Source organism: Rhinolophus sinicus, linkage group LG03, assembly GCF_036562045.2.
Source record: "Rhinolophus sinicus isolate RSC01 linkage group LG03, ASM3656204v1, whole genome shotgun sequence".
NCBI classification, from domain to species: domain Eukaryota; kingdom Metazoa; phylum Chordata; class Mammalia; order Chiroptera; family Rhinolophidae; genus Rhinolophus; species Rhinolophus sinicus.
This window is the reverse complement of record NC_133753.1, coordinates 100,613,844-100,629,389: the sequence shown is the minus strand read 5'-3', so window position 1 is coordinate 100,629,389 and position 15,546 is coordinate 100,613,844. Positions and strand designations below refer to the sequence as shown.

Below are 15,546 nucleotides of genomic sequence, written 5' to 3'. Positions count from 1 at the left end.
TGGGGCACATGCCAGTCCCCTTGTGCATTCCAAATAGGCTTCAACGTGCCCAGATTCTGTTACACTCACGTTTTCACAACCACACCCTCCCTTCCCCCACCTGCATAGTTTGTCATAAAAATGTCATCAGGATGTAATGAAATAATGTGCTGACTTCATAGGCCTCTGCAAAGAGAGGCCCCACCAAGGATTTTGGCCATGCTGATCCCCAAATCTAACTACACAGAAATGCAGAAACCCCTTCTTCCTGCCCTAGCCCAGACTGCACAGAGTGGGGGTGGGCAGCAGAAAGATGCAGGTGTCCCAAGCTCTTAGGCAACAAACTAGCTCCTGTGTTCTCTCACCAGCCACTGTTTGCTCACTTAACATTTGTACCTCTTCTCATAACCAACTTCCTGAGGGCTTATCACAAGCCAGACACTGGTCTGGACACGGCATAGTGCAGACATTGAATCACCCCTAGTAACTTCATGAGGTGGGAGGGCCCTGTCATCATTTTACAGTCAAAACAAGTGAGACCCCCACCCCCACCCCTTTTCTTCCTACCCCCAGCTCTGACCCATACACTGCCTGTGGACCCAGCTTACATGTCCCAGCTCCATCCCAACCCTCCACTCCAGCAAATAGCCACCCTTTGCCGGCTCCTTAGGGTTCTGGGTGCGCCCACAACAGACACGGTCCCTCAGGTCCGGAGGAGAGGCCAGTGCAGGCCTGGAAACCACTCAGGGCTGTTTAGCCAGGTACCCAGAGAATGCAGAGGTACCCAGAAGTACCCAGAGGTACCCAGAAGAGGGGCGCAGGCTCCTGATGCTCACGTACCCCTGGCCTCAGAGACTCCTTGCCCTTTGAGGATGGGCACGGCTGGAGGAGGGCCAGAGTGGCCTCCCTAAAGGGGAACAAGAGCTCCTCTTTCCTGAGTGGAAGGGCCATATGCCCTAGGAACTCTGCTCTGTGGCCTGGGGGGACAGGCAGGCTCCTGGTCATGCCCAAGTGCCATTCCATCTGTCATAGCTCCATAGGCGGCAAAGTGTGGAGATCGTGCTCCTCTCAGAAAACCCAGAGCTCTGAGCAAGCAGGAACCTCCAGGCACGAGTATAACGGGTCGGGGAGCTCTCACCCTCCTACTCCTTGGGCCCTCACTGCCCAAGGTGCTCCCTTCATGGGGAGAAGCGTGTCCGTCAGGCAGCAGGAGGGGTAGGGAGATAAGTCTATGTAACTGGAAGCTCTCGGACTAGATGATACAGAATTCAGAGGCATGACCAGCTAAGCCGCAACTCCGGTGAGTGCGGTGGGCCTGTGTGACAGGCCCTGTGGCCCCTCCTGATTCACCTACCCCCACCATCTGTCATCGCCAGCCTCACGCAGGGGTCTGGAGCTCCTGAGTCCCTCACACCATGGTCACCATGTGCTGGGGTTCCAGCTGTTCCCTCTGTTTGCTGGGAAGCCCTGCCTCTGCTCAGATGTCGCCTCCTCACAGGACCCTTCCCTGAGCCCCCATTAGGATGAGGTGGCCCTCGCTCAGCAGACTGGCTTAACCTAGACCCCAGCCACCATCTATCCTTTATTTGCCCGTGATGTGTCATCTCTTCAAAAACAGACAGCAGTACACCTTCATTTAGCCAGGATCTGTCATGCAACCAGCCTCTAAGGAAGCATGAATGAATGAACAAATGAACAAGTGAATGAGTGAGTGAGTGAGTGAGTGAACAAACAAATAAGACATTCTGTGCACCTGGGAGGGGCTATCTGGGGGTGGGGGTTTTCGTAGCACCTCAAAATCACGTCACCTATTTTTAGGCAAAGCTAAGCTCATTTCTAGGAGAAGAGATGTGACGCAGCCATCGCCGATTCTGAGTGGCGGGAACGTGGCACAGCCCTGTGTCCCAGGAGAAGGTCCCGACATCCCCACCACTCCAAGGAGGCAACCCCGTGTCCAGGTGATTGGGCTGGTCCATCAGCAACCATGTATTAAGCTTGACTCCACACCAAGCCACTTCCCTGGTGTGGCTTATGGTGAGTGGGTGTACTTGGGGAGAGGGATGGGCTGGGGTCCGGGCCCAGATTCAGACACCCAAACAGGGGAGAAGGCAGGAGGAGGTCAGCAAACAGCCAGGGGAGGGCAGTACTCCTGACTCAGCCACAGACCCAGGCAAGTCCAGGGCTCGGACACACGGACACAGGGGTCAGAGAGCAGCCCCTCCCCACACAGTGTCTAATCACACGTCACCCAGAGCGCCTTGGCTCTCACTTCCTGTCCTCACCCACTGCCAGCCCTTCCCCACCAGCAGGCTCTCTGCCCTTGGGCACAGCCAGGTTAAACGAGAACAAGCCAGTGGACACCTCCTTCCAGGGGCTGTCTCCACAGGATCACACCCAACAGCTGCCCCTGTTTGGGGGTCAAGTTCACTATCATGCCCACCCTGACTTGGCTTCAACAGTCATTTATTCTCCAAGCTTCCTTGTCATGCTTATTCTTTTCTGGTTGGAATGCCCACAATTCTGCACATGACTGGGAGAGGCCTGATCCAGGAGCCCTCAGTTAAATAGGAATTCCCTTGGGTGGTGGCTCACCTCTGGCTAAGGGACCCAGCTGAGGGAAGCCCTCGCTATGGGGTGTGAGCACCCCAGGCAATGGGGGAGTGGAGACGGGAGGCAGAAAGGAGGGGGAGGGGGGCTAAACTTAATGAAGCTCGTGATAATCTTCTCCAGACACTTGAAAAGCATTAGTGGGATCTTAGGATGCACAACAGACATCCCTGCCCTCAAGGGACAGACTCCAGCAGGAAAGATGGACAGGCTGACAGTTAACCAGAACAAGCCCAGTTGTGCTCTGTGAGGGGACAAAGAAGATTCTGGGGGAACATAACTGAAGGACTTATCAATTCTGCTTGGGAGGGTGCAGGCAACAGCTTCGCAAAGCGGAGGCTGCAGCTGGACCTCAAAGGTGAAGAGGTAATTCACTCACCAGGGAGAAATAACAGTTAATAAATGACAGTCATTACCATGTCCCGAATCATACCAGGAACAGCACTAACTAGCAGTTTGTCTTCTGGAATACTAACAACTGAACTAAGAAACAGGTGTTGTCTCTGTTTTAGAGTTAAGGCTCAGAGAGGGTAAGTAATGTGCTCAAAGTCACACAGTTGGTCTTTTTGACTCCACTAATCTAAAAATAAAAGGCCTTTCAAAAAGAGAGGCAACAAGCATTTATTGAGATCAGTAAGAGTAGCTACCCAGGATGCACTGATCCAGGCAGAAGCCTAATAGTGTCCTGATTAGGAGAAAAGGTAGGTATTTATGAGAAAGGGAAGGGGAACAATTATATCAATTAGAAAGGACTATCTATGGGTACAGATGACACACATAGTGATGTGAATTCTAAATAACATTTTCAATTTTCAGTTCAGTAGTCATGAGGCCAGTAGTCATAATAATTGCTTAGGCCCAGTCTAAAGGTTATTTTGTCCTAACGTTTCAAAGATTTGAGACATAAAACATACAAGGCAGTTCCTCTGAAATGGCAGGTCTGACGCCATTTGGAAGTGGCTCTGTTTTATTTATTTATTATTTATTTATTTACAACTCCAAAGTCCACCTTACTGTACACCCCTCACCCCAAACACCCATACATAACAGGCTGGAAATATGGTAGGACAGCAAAGAGACATGACACATATAGAAAAAATGTGAACAAAATACCACAGAAAGAGAGGGCAGGTGAATTGCTCGCAGGGCCAAGAGGAAAACTCCTTCCTCAAGAGTCAGAAACGAAGAAGGAAACGGTAGAGGCAAAAAGGAGCAAGGGCAGCCTGTTCTCATGTGATGATGAGAACAGCCTCTTCCTTTCCCAGTGAGATATTGACTAATATCCATTCAAATATAACCATATCTTCGTCTCAGGTGACACATTTGATGGATTCTTGTGCATAAAGTAAATTATAGCAGCGCCAACGAAAACCTATCACAGGAATCCTGACAAATTTGCACCAGCTCTCATGAGAATGAATTATCTTTTCTCTTTCTCTTTCTTGTATTGTCATGACAAGAAATCGAGATATTATGTGACAAAGGTGTTAGCTAACACTACTGTAGCCATCATATTGCAATATACCTGGGGTGCCAAAAACATGTATACAATGTTGCTCAAGCAGTAGTTCTCAGTAATCGGAAATGTCTAAACGCTGATGGTAACCACTTTGAGCACCTCTTGTAATTGCAGAAGTCAAATGTGACTTGTGTTCATCTTTTGTTATCAGTACATATTGAGTATTACAGTTTTAATACACTTTTCCTTTCTTAAAATGTGTATTTTTTTTTCTTGGCATCCTCTGTATAAATGTACCAAACCAACAGATTACATACCTCAAACTTACACAATGTCATATGTCAATTATATCTCAATTTTAAATAAAAGAAAGAAAGGAAGGAAGGAAGGAAGGAAGGAAGGAAGGAAGGAAGGAAGGAAGGAAGGAAGGAAGAAAGAAAGGAACAAAGGAAACCTAGGATATATCCATGACCTGGAGGTTGCAGCAATGGTTAAACCAGAGGAAGAAGTGAACCCAGGAAGTGGAGAACCGGGAGAAGCAGATTACAATCAATCCGTGCCATAATCATACTCCATCTTGTTTTCCCTGCAATAGGTCAGTGTGAACACAAGTAAAAACATCCAAAATGTTTCAAAGGGTGAAGGGAACAAGAACCAGGTCCCACACAGTTTCAGAAAATGGTAGGAGGGGGAGACAAAAAACACCTAAGTGACTGCTGAGGTGGCAAGTCAGCTGAGCAGCCAGGATTATAAGCAGCACAGTGCGGCACCAGGCAGCCACTGTGCTCCACTGGGCTTTGCCATCCTGACATGAGAGTGAGAAATGACGCTCAGAGCTGCCCGGGCCTAAATGCCCGCTGGGAGCTGCCTCATAGCTCAGCCAAGGTGTGGCCTCAGCATTCTCAGAGTGCTTCTTACAAAGCACCTCTCCCACATTTATTTCAAGATTAATAGGCTCCCGTTATCGAAAACTCTTTGGGTAATGTCATCCATTGCTTTCAGCCCCAAGTGCGGTGACACACCTGGGAAAACAGACACAAATGTCGTGATCCTGGGAACCTGCTCCTCCCAAGCCCCTCCTGCCCTGGGGCTCCGCTCAGGGACGGCAGCCCAGCATATACTCTCTTGCAGCAGGCAGACTCCAGAAAACTTACACTTAAAAAAATGTTACACTAAGGAGCAGAATAACCATACTGGGACAGGGGTACGCGATACTGAGCTTTCTCTTAGCTCAGTAAATGCTCCCTCCACAGAATGGCCCCTGCTCAGGAAGGCCTTCCCCACAGGTCAGGACCCCCACCCCATCTCTGCTCTCAGGGCACCTTGTACCTGCACAGCAGCAATGACAGACACACCTATGCATCTGTTTCTGTGGCATTTTGACTAATGCCCAACTCTTCCCCACACTGGACTGTCAGCTCCCTGATTCAGGGACTGGTCTGTATTTTTACCCCATGCTCTCCATGGGGCCTCTATGAGGAAAAGGTCAACAAATATTTATTTGCAGGAGGAAGGGAGCTGGGCCTTGAAATCTCAGGAGCATCCGATTGGGGCCTGTTTGATGGTCCAGAGTCAAACCCAACCCAATCTGTTCTGACTGCACTTGTGACCGTGGACAAGTCACTTTGCATCGCTGACAGTGCCGCAATCTGCCATCTGTCCTCCACCTGCCCAGCCAGCGGTCCCAAGACCACAGAGCGGGTACACCCCAATTCTAACTTACATATGAGTTACTGGCGAGAAAGGAAAGTGTATTAACCCCTCCTCCCTTAAAAAATAATAGTAATGAAAGTAACAATGATAATTAAGACCAGAATTATGCAATTCCTCTAAAAGAATGGCAATTACCTTCTACTTAACAAAGTCCCTGCTAAGTTGTGAGCAAAGAGCAGACTCATGACAAATGCATGTCTGCTCTGATGGAAACTTCTGCTCTCGGGTCCTGACTCCAAGGAGAGGGAGAGAACCCCACGAAAGGCCTACAAACCCCCACAATGAAGACCGGACCCTGAGGTTTCTGAAACAGTGTTCCAATCATTGCTTAAGTCATAAAGCAAAGGGTAGTTGTGAGAACTAATGATCATTGGAAATTTTTTAAGTCGTTGTCAGCGATTCAGTAGTGAGCTTGTTCAGCTTTTCTTAAAGGGACATTTAGAAACCTTCACTTATATTTAGAAAGTATAAAACCTCAACTTGTAATTCTGACGTTAAGAAAGCCAGCCCCGTTTCCTTCCTTCTAAGGGTTTTCAGTAAAGGAAATCCTAAAGTTTATTTTCTGAACCCAAATACGATACAATGTCATGCACGTGCCCATGTGTGTATACATGTGTGTGTGTGCGTGCCCACACACGCACATTTTTGCTTCTACCTTGATAGCTCACTATGGGGTGCACTGAACACATGGGATTGTAACTAATGTCCAATTTGGCTGAAATCTATAGAAATAAAAATAGAAATGCACAACTCTTCGTGTTTATGTCTCTACTCTGAATATAATATTAGTTTGCCGAAGTCAAATTCTGTGTTGAAAAGAGCAAGACTGACAGGAGTCAGAATTGTGACACAGAAGCACAGCCTCGCTTCTCAGCGCCATGCAGCCCAGGGCCAGCCAGCTTCCCTGTTTAAAGAGCAGAGCAGCCACTCCTCAAATGGAGCCGGGAGCCAAAGTCCACCCTGTTAGGGTCACTTGTAGACCAGACTCCAAAGACCCTTTTTCTCAGAAGATGTTCCCAGGACCAGGGGATGGCCATCTGTCATCTGAAGCTCCCTGCTGATGAGAAAGGCAGGGGGCCTTGGAACTCAGTTCCTGGGCTCGTAGGGGAGGGAGAGAGAGGGTCTCTGTGTCCTCTGTTGAAAAGGAAGGGGGTCAGCATCTTTTTCATCATTATGGATCCGGTGGCCATCCCTTTAACACAGCATTTAAAAGCAGTCCTTTGAAATGGATGCATATACCCATTTACGTAGCTATTCCCCTTGCAAAATGAGCTATACAAAAACACTGCATGCAATGGGGATCCCAACTTAAGAACTTCTCTATTAAAAAGTGATGAAACTAAGGACACAAAACTAATATTCAGAAATTGGTTGTATTTTTATACACCAATAACAAACTATCAGAAAGAGAAATTAAGAAAACAATCCCATTTACAACTGCATTAAAACATATCTAGGAATAAATTTAACTGGGAAAATTTATAAGACATGGAAGAAAGAAATAGGAGAAGATACACATTTATGGAAGAATATACCATGCTCACGGACAGGCAGAATTAACATTGTTAAAATATCCATAATACCCAAAGCAATCTACGGATTCAATGTAATCCCTATCAAAATACCAACGGCATCTTTCACAGAACTAGAACAAAAAATCTTAAAATTTATATAGAACTACTAAAGACCCAAAATAGCGAAAGCAATCTTGAGAATAAAGAACAAAGTTGGAGGTATCACGCTACCTGATATCAAACTATATACAAGGCTACAGTAATCAAAACAGCATGATACTGGTATAAAAACAGACACAAAGATTGATGGAACAGAATAGAGAGCCCAGAGATCCATGTCTATATGGTTATTTAATCTATAACGCAGGAGGCAAGAATACAAAACTGGGTAAAGAAAGTCTCTTCAATAAATGATGTTGGGAAAACTGGACAGACATATACAAAAGAATGAAACTGGATCACTTTCTTATACCCTATATAAGAATAAAGTCAAATGGAGTAAAGACTTAAATATAAGACCTGAAGGCATAAAACTCTTATAAGACAATGTAAGCAGTAAACTCTTTGACGTCACTCTTAGAAATATTGTTTTTCATTTATCCATAAAGACACGTGTGTTCCAATGTTCATTGCAGCTTTGTTTACGGTGGCCAAGACATGAAACAACCAAAATGTCCTTCGATAGATGAATGGATAAAGAAGTTGTGGTATATATACACAATGGAATACTATTCTGCAGTAAGAAAAGATGAAATAGGAGCATTTGTGACAACATGGATGGATCTTGAGAGTATAATGCTAAGCAAAATAAGTCAGACAGAAAAAGCAGAGAACCACATGATTTCACTGATATGTGGTACATAAACCAAAAACAACAAAAGAACAGGACAAACAAATGAGAAACAGAAACTCATAGACACAGACAATAGTTTAGTGGTTACCAGAGGGGAAGGGGGGTGGGGGGTGGGAGATGAGGGTAAAGGGGGATCAAATATACGGTGATGGAAGGAGAATTGACTCTGGGTGGTGAGCACACAATGGGATTTATAGATGATGTAATACAGAATTGTACACCTGAAATCTATGTAATTTTACTAACAATTGTCACCCCAATAAATTTAAAAAAAAAGAGAGAAGGCAAGAGAATAAATAGGAAGGGGGAAAGGAAGATTAAAAAGAAGAAGAGAAGGAGAAGAACTTGAGATACTTTAAAAATAGCTTACTTGTCCACTGTGTGGATCCTAAAGCTATTGCCTATTACATGTTTTATTGAAAATTTCTCTTTTTCTTTGAAAAACTAAAAACAAAATAGTAAGTCTACTTTAACTAACTAGACTTCACATATTTGACAAATATTTATTGAGTGCCTACTCTGTTCTGTATAATAAATTTTAGAAAACCTCCCCCCCAAAAAAAAAAAAGAAATGTTGTTTTTGGATATGTCTCCTTGGGCAAGGGAAACAAAAGAAAAAATAAACAAATGAGACATCAAACTAAAGAGTTTTTGCACAGCGAAGGAAATTTTCAACAAAACAAAAAGACAACCTGCTGAATGGGAGAAGATATTCGCCAATGATACGTCTGATAAGGGGTTAATATCCAAAATACATAAAGAACTCATACAACTTAACACGAAGAAGAAAAAAAAAACAACCCGATTAAAAAATAGGCAGAAGACCTGAATAGACATTTCTCCAAAGAGGACATATGCATGGCCAATAGACATATGAAAAGCTGCTCAACATCACTAATCATCAGGGAAATGCAAATTAAAATCACAATGAGCCAACTGTCAGAGTGGCTATCATCAATAAATCAACAAACAAGTGTTGGTGAGGAAGCAGAGAAAAGGGAAGCCTCACGCACTGTTGATGGGATTGCAAATTGGTGCAGCCACTATGGAAAATAATTTGGAGTTTCCTCCAAAAAATTAAAAATAGAACTACCTTATAATCCAGCAATTCCACTTCTGGGTATTTACCCAAAGAAATCCAAAACATTAATCTGAAAAGATATATGCACCCCTACCTACGTTCACTGCAGCACTATTTACAACAGCCAAGATATGGAACTCAAGTGCCCACCAACAGACAAGTGGCTAAAGATGTGATACATATATACAATGGAATGTTAATCAGCCATAAAAAGAATGAAATCTTGCCATTTGTGACAACATGGATGGACCTAGAGGGCATTATGCTAAGTGAAATAAGTCGGAGAAAAACAAATGCTATATGATCCACCTTCTATGTGGAATGTAAAAAAGAAAACAAACAAAACAGATACAAACTCATAGATACAGAGAACAAAGTGATGGTTGCCAGATGGGAGAAGGTTTGGGGGCATAGGTGAAAAAGGTGAAGGATACAAAGTGCCAGTAATAAAAATAGCCACAGGGATATAAAGTAAAGCATAGGGAATATAGTCAATAATATTTTGACAATTATGTATGGTGTCAGATAAGTACTAGACTTAACATGGTGATCACTTCATAAGTTACATAAATGTCTAATCACTATGTTGTATACCTGAAACAAATATATTGTATGTCAACTGTAATTTAAAAATTAAAAAGTTTTTAATTAAAAAAAAGAAAAGAAAGAAAAGAAATTTCTCCTGTGAATGCTGAGACCCACTAAAGTTTTGGTCCAGTGTGGAGCTGGCGAGGACACAGGCGTGGTGAGAGGGTAGAGCTACGAGAGGAGCGGAGTTGATAAGAGAGTCAGGGCTGGAGGCAAGCTGGACTTCCAAGGGCATCACAGGCCCACGTCTGTAGCCCCACGGCAGGCTGGTTCCCTCTTCAGCCTCACTTGGCCCTTTCCCTCCCCTCCCATCCCCTCACCCCACTCATCGACCATTGGACTGTAAGATTCTGTCAGGGTGGGGAGCAAGTCCCTTTCATCTTTGCACACACATACACCTGCCCCCCATGCCCTGTATACAAAAGGAGTTTCATAAATGCATGTTCAACACATGTTTCTGAGCATCATCCCGCCACACCTCTCCCGGCAGCTGTGCTCGGGTTGGATTCACACAAGGGAACAGAAAGGAAGGGCAGAACGGCCAGCCCAGCAGCCTTTACCTCACAAGGTTGGCACAGGGCCCGGGCCACCGGCAGCTCTGGTACACACGCTGGACCACTGTCTCCGAGCCGTTCTGCACCTGGCAGGACACCGTCCGTGTCACCGTGTGATGGCACCAGTGCCTGTGGGGAGAACAACAGTCACATCAGCACTGCTTGTTCTTGAGGTGCCAACTGTGGGTCAAAAGGTGCCGCTATAAGCCTGGGTGGGGGCTCATCCTCCTGGGTAAGAGGCCCACAGACTTTCCATCCATGTCTAAGGGGAAGGGAGAGTACCCATCCCCCTTGGCCACAAAAGCCTGGCATCATTACAGTCATCAAACACTCCACGTGGAATCAGTGAAGAAGACCGTACCCCTGCCTGCTGGGAAACCCCCTCTGGTGGGGAAGACAGATGAGACATGATCACAACGCACAGGAACACAGGGTCAGAGGTACAGCCACATCCTCAACGAGGGAGCTCTGAAAACAGAGCAGGGCATCCACCCACCCAGCTCCTAAGAAAGCCAACCACCTGAAGGATAAGAGTCAGTTGACCAAAAGTGTGGGGGCAATGAGAGGGGGTGGCATTAGCAGAGGAGGGAGCAGAGGTACAGAGGTAAGATAGACCACAGTACGCACCTACCTCACAGGGAACTGCGTCCAAGTAGACACAGCCCAAAGGCTGGAGGAAGGGGAGGAGCCAGGAAAAACAAACAGGCTGGAAACTGCCAGGCTGGATGTGGGTCTCATCGTGAAGTCAGTGGGAAGCCATCGAAGTACTCTGCCTTGGGTGGGTCTGAGGTGATTGTCATAGGACCACAGTGGAAGGAGCCAGACAGGTAGGACCCAGATCCCCATCCCTGCTGGTGTCAAGAATCAGGCATGGAACTCACCCATTTTGAGGCAGATGTGATCAGAGTGCCTAAAAAGCTGATGACTTCTGGGAGCAACTGGGACCCTCTCAAGGTCAGACAACTGAATTCTTGCACACTCTCTACCCTTCACTTATGCCGCTAACCCTCCAAGAGGCAAAGTGGCAGTAAACAGAGATATAGAGACAAGCTAATGGAAAACACCAAGTACAAGGAATTTCAAATTTTTTTGGAAAAAAAATGCCAACACCATGAAAAGGTACCAACTTGACAGAGACTAAACCACACCTCAGGGAAAAACAATAAAGCAAATAGATGGAGATAATTTTTAAATCATAACAAGAGAATTTTTCACTCTTAAAAAAATATTATGGAATAAAAAATTAGATATCTTGAAATAAAATGTATGGCTATGAAAATAAAAAGCTCAACAGATGGTCTGAACAGCAGAATGGATGCAGCTCAAGAGTGAGGTGAGGAGCTGGAAATCTGAGCCGTGAACTTTCCAAGAATGCCCTGCAAAGAAAAAAAGAAATGGAAAATGTGGGAGAAAACGTGAGGGACCTAGAAGGCAGACCAAGGTCCAATATATATCTATTAGTAGCTCTGGAAGGGGAGATCAGAAAGAGCAAAGGGAATATATAGCTGAAGAAATAATAAAATTTCCAAGAGCTAAAGAAAGACATGCGTTAATTTGAAAGTGCTAAGCAAGATGAACAGACAGATCATGGTGAAATCTCAGAATATTCAGGATGAAAAGAAACTACTAAATGTTGTAGAAAGAAAAGAAAAACATTATCTACAATCAATTGAAATTAGATTTCTTATCAGCAACATCAAGAATATAGTGACACAATTAACTTCAAAGTTCCTAGGGGACTAACTCCAGGCAAACCTCCTTCAAAGGCAAAGGTGAGATAAAGAAATTGTCAGGGCTGGCCGGGTGGCTCAGGCGGTTAGAACTCCGTGCTCCTAACTCCGAAGGCTGCCGGTTTGATTCCCACATGGGCCAGTGGGCTTTCAACCACAAGGTTGCCAGTTCAATTCCTTGAGTCCCGCAAGGGATGGTGGGCTCTGTCCCCCTGCAACTAAGATTGAACATGGCACCGTTAGCTGAGCTGCCTCCCGGATGGCTCAGTTGTTGGTTGGATCATGTCCTCTCAACCACAAGGTTGCCAGTTCAATTCCTCGACTCCCGCAAGGGATGGTGGGCAGCGCCCCCTGCAACTAAAATTGAACATGGCACCTTGAGCTGAGCTGCCGCTGAGCTCCCGCATGGCTCAGTTGGTTGGAGCGTGTCCTCTCAACCACAAGGTTGCCCGTTCGACTCCCGCAAGGGATGGTGGGCTGTGCCCCCTGCAACTAGCAACAGCAACTGGACCTGGAGCTGAGCTGCAGGACAACAACTTGAAGCTGCACAGAACCCTCCACAACTAAGATTGAAAGGACAACAACTTGACTTGGAAAAAAGGCCTGGAAGCATACACTGTTCCCCAATAAAGTCCTGTTCCCCTTCCCCAATAAAAAAAAAAGTCAATCCTTTAAAAAAAAAAATTCTTTAAAAAAAAAAAAAAATTGTCAGATGCACAAAAAGTAGAAAATTCATCAGTTGCCTTTTCTGAAAGAATTACTAAAGGATGTATCCCAGCAAAATAAGATAAAGAACATAAGAGGAATATATTAAATGTGAGAAGCAGGAGTGAACAAAGAAACAATAATAAGACTTAATAAAAGCCTAGATCTCAAATCCAAGATGATTGCAATATGGAAGATGGCAAAGAGGGGAAGTTGTATGGGGGACAGAAGGAACTGAAAACTGCGGAAATTTTTGTCTTGTTTAAGGAAAGGATATAGAAGCTGTGCAACTTTAGGTGTAGTAGAAAAATACACAATTAAATATATTTTTGAATTTGAGGATAAACACTATCAAGGATAGAAAGGGGACACAAAACTGACCAACCACAAAAGAAAAAAGTAAAACAAAATAAATATATATAATCTCACATCAAAATGCTTCAAAATCTTGACAATTTCCTAGGAAAATATATATTACCAATAGGCATAGAAGAAAATGAAAAAGTAGTCCTTTGAGTAGTCCTCAAAGGCACCTAGTTCAAAACCTGGTTCTGCACCAACCTGCTGTGTGACTTGAGCAAAGAGATGTCCCTTCTCTGAGCCTTGGTTAAATGAAAACTTCTACCTCTCAAGGTTATTGTGAAGACTAAATGAGCACATCCAGCTTAATGGTATGTAAATTGTGGGGCACTACATATCCTAAGATATCATTATTGATTAGCTGCCTACTGAAACCCCACAATGTTCGTAATAGCCGAAGGATTGCCCTTCCTATTTTGCAGATGGGAAAAGAAGTCCTGGGAGGTTAAAGCTCATTGCCATTGGCTGAAATCTGAGCTGGGAAGGGAATCCAGCATTCCTGCCAGAGGACCAGCAGGGTCCCACCTCCAACCAGGATTCCCGCCTGTGCCAGTTACTCAGGGAACCTGGGTCTGGAACTTGTGCAGCAGACATCAACAGCCTCACGAACCCTTGTTTCATCTCTACCAGGGCGCGTCAGCGCCATATCAGTGGGATTCTCTTCAGGACGAACTACTGTCCAATCTGAAAACAGTGCTCTACCCAGAGACCTGCCCCTGGCGGTCCAGAATAGACAGACTGTCCCACCACCTCTGAATCACACGAGGTCAGGGCTTTCTATAGGGAAATGAGCTGTGAATTGGAAAACATTTTCAGATGCCTCAATTCATCATTTTCAAATGCCTCAATTCATCATCTCTAGACATTTGATCTTTTAATGGGCTGTAAATGGCTTCCCAAATCAAAACGTGGCCAAAAACAACTAAGAAGGCAGGCAGAAACAAGGAAAGAGGGCTCCGGGGCTTTTCAGAAGGAATTCAAAACCGTATTCATCCGCAGGCACCCGAGCTTCTGCTACCTCCTAGGACCCCTGTGTCCTGAGCATCATGTCTACGTCTTTTGTTTGGCAGGTGACATCATGCCGCCACCCACCCTCACCACCAACCATCCTCACCTTCCACCCTTGTCCATGGTGGGTGCATAGTGGTGGGTGAACAGGGTTGTATGGGCTACAGATAACTCCACCCAGAGACTAGTTTGGCAGGAGATGTCCACCCCTTTTATGACCCTCCTAGAAGGAATGGTCCAGAGGCAGAGAATTTGGAAGTGGCAGAGCTGGTCCTCAACTGCCTGGGAAGTGAGGGCGCCCTCAGCAGCCTTCATCAGGATGGGAGGGGACTGGAGTTATATTTGGGAATCATTTCAGCAACGTCTTCTCCCCCCCTCCCCAGCTGAGCTCTCCTGGAGGGTCCAGAATGGGAAACTCACTCCCAGCCTGGGGGACCAACCTGCTCCCTTCCAGGTCCATTTCTTATGAGAAGAGGCCCACTCCCTGAAGGGGAGTTGTGACGGACTTGGCCCTGCTCCACTATGTTCACGGGCTGCTCCCACAGCGGCTTTCACTAAGTGTTTGGCTCCGTGGTTTGGCTGAGCCGTGAAATCCTTAATTTAGGGTCCTTTGGGAAAACAAGTGCTAAGTGGCTTCAGGAAATTATGTCACAATGGAATCGAGGGGCCTTCCGGACACCCCTGACCCATGCCCACCTCTGAACATAACTAACCAACATGTCTCTGATGCTGCCTGCCACCCAGGGAGATGCCACTGCAGCAGCCCTCCTCCCCAAAGCCTTAGTTCCCCTCCCCGTCATCGGGCCTGAGCTCGTTTTCCTGGCTGAACTTCCCTTTGGGACCGGTATTACACTTACCCTCCATCCCCAGGACCCTGAGCTCTGAGCCTGAACCAAGCCCCAGGGCTTCGACAGTGCCTCCCTCTCCACGAGGACCACCCTGTCTCCCCCATTTCCTTGTCCAGCACCACTGGATCCCCACGTAGTCACCTCAGGGCTTCCTCTCAAACACCAACATATGCGTCCCACTTGCTGGACAGTGATGACACTTCATCATAGCCCATGGGACACCTCAAGACACACCATTTCAGTCTGTCCTGTACTGAGCTCATCACCATCCAAACCCAACTTGCTCCATCTTGGTGACCAGCGCCACTAATCTCTAGGTCCCCTTACCCAGGACCCCCAGGGGCAAATCCCCCCAGACTGCATCTTCTTCCTCCTTCACTCCCCATGGCCAGTTAGCCCCCAAGCCAGGCAAGTCGACCTCCTGCACCCCTCTCCGCCCTCCTCCCATCTTCCTGATTCAGGTATACTCATCTTTCACCACAGCCACAGCCCTTCCGGTCTCCCTGCAGTCTCCGCTATCTGCCACCAGAGGGCACTCCCTCAAACA

At 46.0% G+C, this 15,546-nt stretch overlaps 1 protein-coding gene across 3 annotated transcripts in view; it reads right to left on the bottom strand.

Annotated features, from left to right (window-relative positions):
- The window catches only part of COL26A1 (collagen type XXVI alpha 1 chain), a 196,173-nt gene that overhangs the window by 132,431 nt on the left and 48,196 nt on the right, over nucleotides 1-15,546 (bottom strand). For all 3 annotated transcript variants that reach the window (XM_074328373.1, XM_074328372.1, XM_019752812.2), the window contains exon 2: nucleotides 10,355-10,477. In XM_074328373.1, coding sequence (XP_074184474.1) covers nucleotides 10,355-10,477 — 123 coding nt within the window. The remainder of the gene's footprint in view (nucleotides 1-10,354; nucleotides 10,478-15,546) is intronic.